Genomic DNA, 4,279 nt, shown 5'->3' with positions numbered 1-4,279 from the left:
AATGCATATTAGGGGTACCTCCCGAACAAAATTTTGGATTTTTTGCTCAAAAACGAACATTTTGTGTGGGAAGTATCCCTGATATGCATTGAAATTTCTTCAAATTTGCTAAGATTATGCAGTTTAGCAAGAAAATAAGATTTACAAGTTTTCACTGTGATTAAATTTCTACAACTACACATTTTGGGAAAAAAGTCCTATCAATTTCGAATCAACTGAACGCAATAAATTTTTGTTTGAAGTAATTTAATCATCATAAAGACTTGTGAATCTTATTTTCTTGCCAAAATACACAATATCAGCAAATTTGAAGAAATTTCAATACAATTTGAAGGTGCCTCTCATACAAAATTTTCGATTTTTTGCTCATAAACGAAAATTTTGTATGGAAGGTACCCCTAAATTGTATTGAAATTTCTTCAAACTTTCAGACTGTCGGCTTTTTGTGAAAATAATACCCTGTGCAAAGTTTCACGTCGTTACAATATCTTACAGGCATTGATTCCATACTAAAATTACCATTTTTAGTAATTTTTGTATAAAAAGTGTGTCAAAAATTATTTGTATCGCAAAACTAATGTCAGATTCAGTTTTTCGTGAGTTCAAATTTTAGTAAAATATATGTAATAAATGCATGTTGTGGATCACAGGGCGGAAAAGTTCATCTTACGGATGTAAGACATTTTATTTTGTGACATGAAAGAATCTATTTTCAATAAAAATGATAAAAAAATTGCAAAACTTTTCATGGGAAATATTGAATCGGAACCGTTTTGTTTTGGATCACAGCATTGAAGCAAGAAGTAAAAGAAAACACTCAAACAAGTGCCGAAAAGTAGACTACATCCCAAGTGCTGTATCAATCATTAGATATAGGTCAGTTCTCTCAATTATTTATTTAAAGCCAGTATAAGTTCTCTTTATTATTTATTTACAATGCTTAATGCTGAGTTCATGCCTCGAAAAACGAGATTTCCACTTGATTTATTGACTCGTTTCAAGTTCAGCCTATCATCAATCAATTTTGTATTTATGCACAGATGACCTATAAAAAGATTTACAAACCATAATAAACAAGTACTATTTGATAATAGTAATCTCTTAGGAGAGCCGGACGTAAACATTTTTTTCGGTTTTCGAATGAAACTCACAAGTATTAATCAGAAATTTTATTGTGTTTATTTGATCAAAACAAAATTTCATTGTAATTAATTCTACAAAAGTAATTCTTTTAAAATAAATTACGTCAAATGAAAAATGTGGCTTTTAAAAGCTACAGTCTTTGCCGTTTTTTTGTTTCAACGGCTCACCAATAAATTTAATATTATTATACTTCATTTTAATTTGTTCGATGAATGTTTTCAAATATTTGCATGAAAATTGATTGTTTGAAATATCAAGTTCGAACAATTTGAGCCACTTTGCTGTTGAAAATCCGATAAAAATTTCCGTCAAATCATTTCCTTCCAAATGAAGTGAAAATTTGTCACTCTTATGATCGGCTGAAAACAATGCAGATGTAAGATTTAACCATTTCAGTTTATTGTTGGAGAGGTCTATCTCTTGTAGTTCCAATTGATCCTTAAAGATGCCAAAATCAATTTGTGATAAGTTGCCATAGCTCATATTAATCACTTGTAAGTTGAATGCATGAAAAGCATTTGCATTCAAAGTTTGTAAATTATTTCCCGATATATCGAGTTTCTCAAGCGATGGACCGACTTGTGCTATCAATTCGGTAACGTTCGTGATTTTACAATGAGCGGCACTTAGTGTTTTAAAATTAAACTTTTTTATGTTGTTCGATGTGGATTTGAAATTAGTATTTTTCAAATTATTGTACGAAATGTCGAGCTCAAATGGTTTCGAATCGTAAATATGTTGCAATATCTCCGGAACATTTTCGAGTTGATTTCTAGTAAGATTTAATTTTTGCAAGTTTTTCAAGTGACTGACATTTGAAATGTATTTCAAATTGGTGTCAATGATGGAAAGGAATCGTGTTCCATTGGTTAACACACCCAAGTCCAAATTGAAAGTCCTAAATTTCGTATTTTCTAATTTTAGATCAAATAAATTGTTCCATTTACTAAGCACATTGACATTCAACTCTTCGGTAAATCTTCCATGCAACTGTAAGTATGTCTTTTTTGCATTTGATGACCGGAAACACTTCAACAATTCCGTTGGATTTTCAATTTGATTGCTATCGATGTTAACATGAATTTCAGAATTTTCTTTTCCTTGCATTACTTGCGCGTTTATTTCGTCTTCTCTACAATGTAATTCGATTTTTCCACTTGATGAATTGCGAAAAATACCTTCTTCAGTCCGATTGGTGACAATGACACGTAATTTAGTTCCCTTATACGTTCCCAAGAGATTAGCATCATTGTCTCGCCACGAAACGTATACTGAAACCCCACTGTTTACTAGTGGCCAAATCTGATCTGCATTCAATTGTCTATTGTTTTCCAGTCGTATTGTTTCTAAGCTATCTCCAATTTCAAAGTCTACAATACGCGACAAGTCTATTGAATTATTACTCAAGTCCAAATACTCCAAATTCAAAAGATCATCATAGATGTAGGAAAGTAGGCCACGTATTTTGTTGTTCGACAAGTGAATCCAAACCGATTTAAGTGGCATTTCTCTCACTTTATCGATGTCTTCAATTAAATTGTGCGAAAAATCCACGTCATTGATGTTGGGCATTTTTGCGAAGAAATTTTCGGGGATATCTTTCAATTTGTTATGCGATGCATTAAATTTCACCAAATGTTTGTGCTGCAAATCAAGCGATTCCAACGACTCAATATTTGAGTACGAAATGTCCAATAAAAGTAAATTTGGAAATGATTCGGCATATCTCTTAATTATGGCATGATCACACCCAGCAATTCTCAATCGAACAACCTTCAATTTATCTCTTTCATCCAAAAGATCGAAGAATTTCTTTGCCGCATCAGTTTCGTTTAAATCCATACAACAAACTTCAATCGATTCAATTCTATTCAATGAATTACAGTCGAAGCACTCGTAATTTTGCTCACAGCATTTCAACCACTTGTATAGTCCGACAAGAAGCAGACCGAGAATGACCAAAAATGTTACTACACAACATGTTCGAAAACCGTAAGCCATGGTGACACTTTCTTTCAAAATCTTATTATTTTTAAACGAGAGATTTTCAAAGGCAACACATTTTCTGCAATAATTAGCTGTTCAAGCAATGCAATTTGTTGGTTGGCGTTAAGCTTGGAAATAATTGGAGTTTATTTTTTATTTGTAAATTATCACGCTTTTAATAATACTTCAAATGTCTGGTTCTAATTTTTTATTCAATAATAAATTACGATTTTACTAAAAAACTATTCAAAAAGAATAAGCCACAAGAACATTTTGATCAAGTTTAAGACAGTACATTAATGTTTTTGATTGAAATAAACAAATCATGTGTAGCTGTTCCTTTCACTTTTGAATACGATTAAATTTTTTGTAGATTGGCAGAGTGCCGGGGCACATCAATTGATAACAAGAACAGTAAATAATAAATGATATCACCACATACAGTACCCGTGTGGAAAAGAAGTGATGGTACTGCTTAGCTGAAATCAACTGAAATTGAATTTTGTTAACTTTGGCCGTTTGGTTAATATAAATCGCCTATTTATCCCATTTTAAGTAGACAACTAATTTGGGACGAAATTGACTTAACTTAAGTCAACTGTGAATTGTGATTGAAGTTGATTTAAGTTGCTTTTTTCTCTACTGAAATCGACTGAATAATCAAACAAATCAACTTTTTTTTAAATCTCAGTTGAATTAAGTCGAAAACATCCCAAATTAGCTAACTGACTAGTCAGTCAGTGATTATGCCCACGGGAGCTGAATTGTCCGTTAATCGATAATCAGTTCGGATGTCGGTACCATGCTTGAGAGAAAATCTAGGTCGTACTTTAAATAATGGAAAAAACGAGTAAACAAGCAAATAACAAATACATATTCTAATCGCAAACATATCGTAATTGTTGAAAAACTGCCTGATTTTAGTAGAATTTAAAAAATTCTCGTTTTAATCGATACAACACTTGCAATGTCCAAGTTCAAAAAGTAAAAATACACAGATTAAACTTACGCCAAAAAGTCGACTACAACAGTTTATGAAGAAATGCGACTCAGAATAGTCGCTATTGTTGAATCGCAATGAATGGCTAGTGCATTCAAATGTCTTAAAAATGTTTATTTTTATAATAAAACAAGATTAACAGCTGATTCA

General features: G+C 31.7%; 1 protein-coding gene across 1 annotated transcript; it reads right to left on the bottom strand.

Annotated features, from left to right (window-relative positions):
- Nucleotides 1–1,420: 1,420 nt before the first annotated feature.
- On the bottom strand, nt 1,421–3,144 carry LOC116349660 (chaoptin-like; the record flags this gene model as incomplete). The annotated part of the gene is made up of 1 exon (XM_031781201.1): nt 1,421–3,144. A coding segment is annotated over exon 1 (1,724 nt), but the record flags the coding sequence as incomplete, so codon positions are not given.
- Between the last annotated feature and the right edge of the window lie 1,135 nt (nt 3,145–4,279).

The sequence above is a fragment of the Contarinia nasturtii genome, unplaced genomic scaffold (genome assembly GCF_009176525.2).
Source record: "Contarinia nasturtii isolate CC-2019 unplaced genomic scaffold, AAFC_CNas_1.1 Cnas_scaffold_3085, whole genome shotgun sequence".
Classification (NCBI taxonomy): Eukaryota; Metazoa; Arthropoda; class Insecta; order Diptera; family Cecidomyiidae; genus Contarinia; species Contarinia nasturtii.
This window is presented reverse-complemented; position numbering and strand designations above follow the sequence as displayed.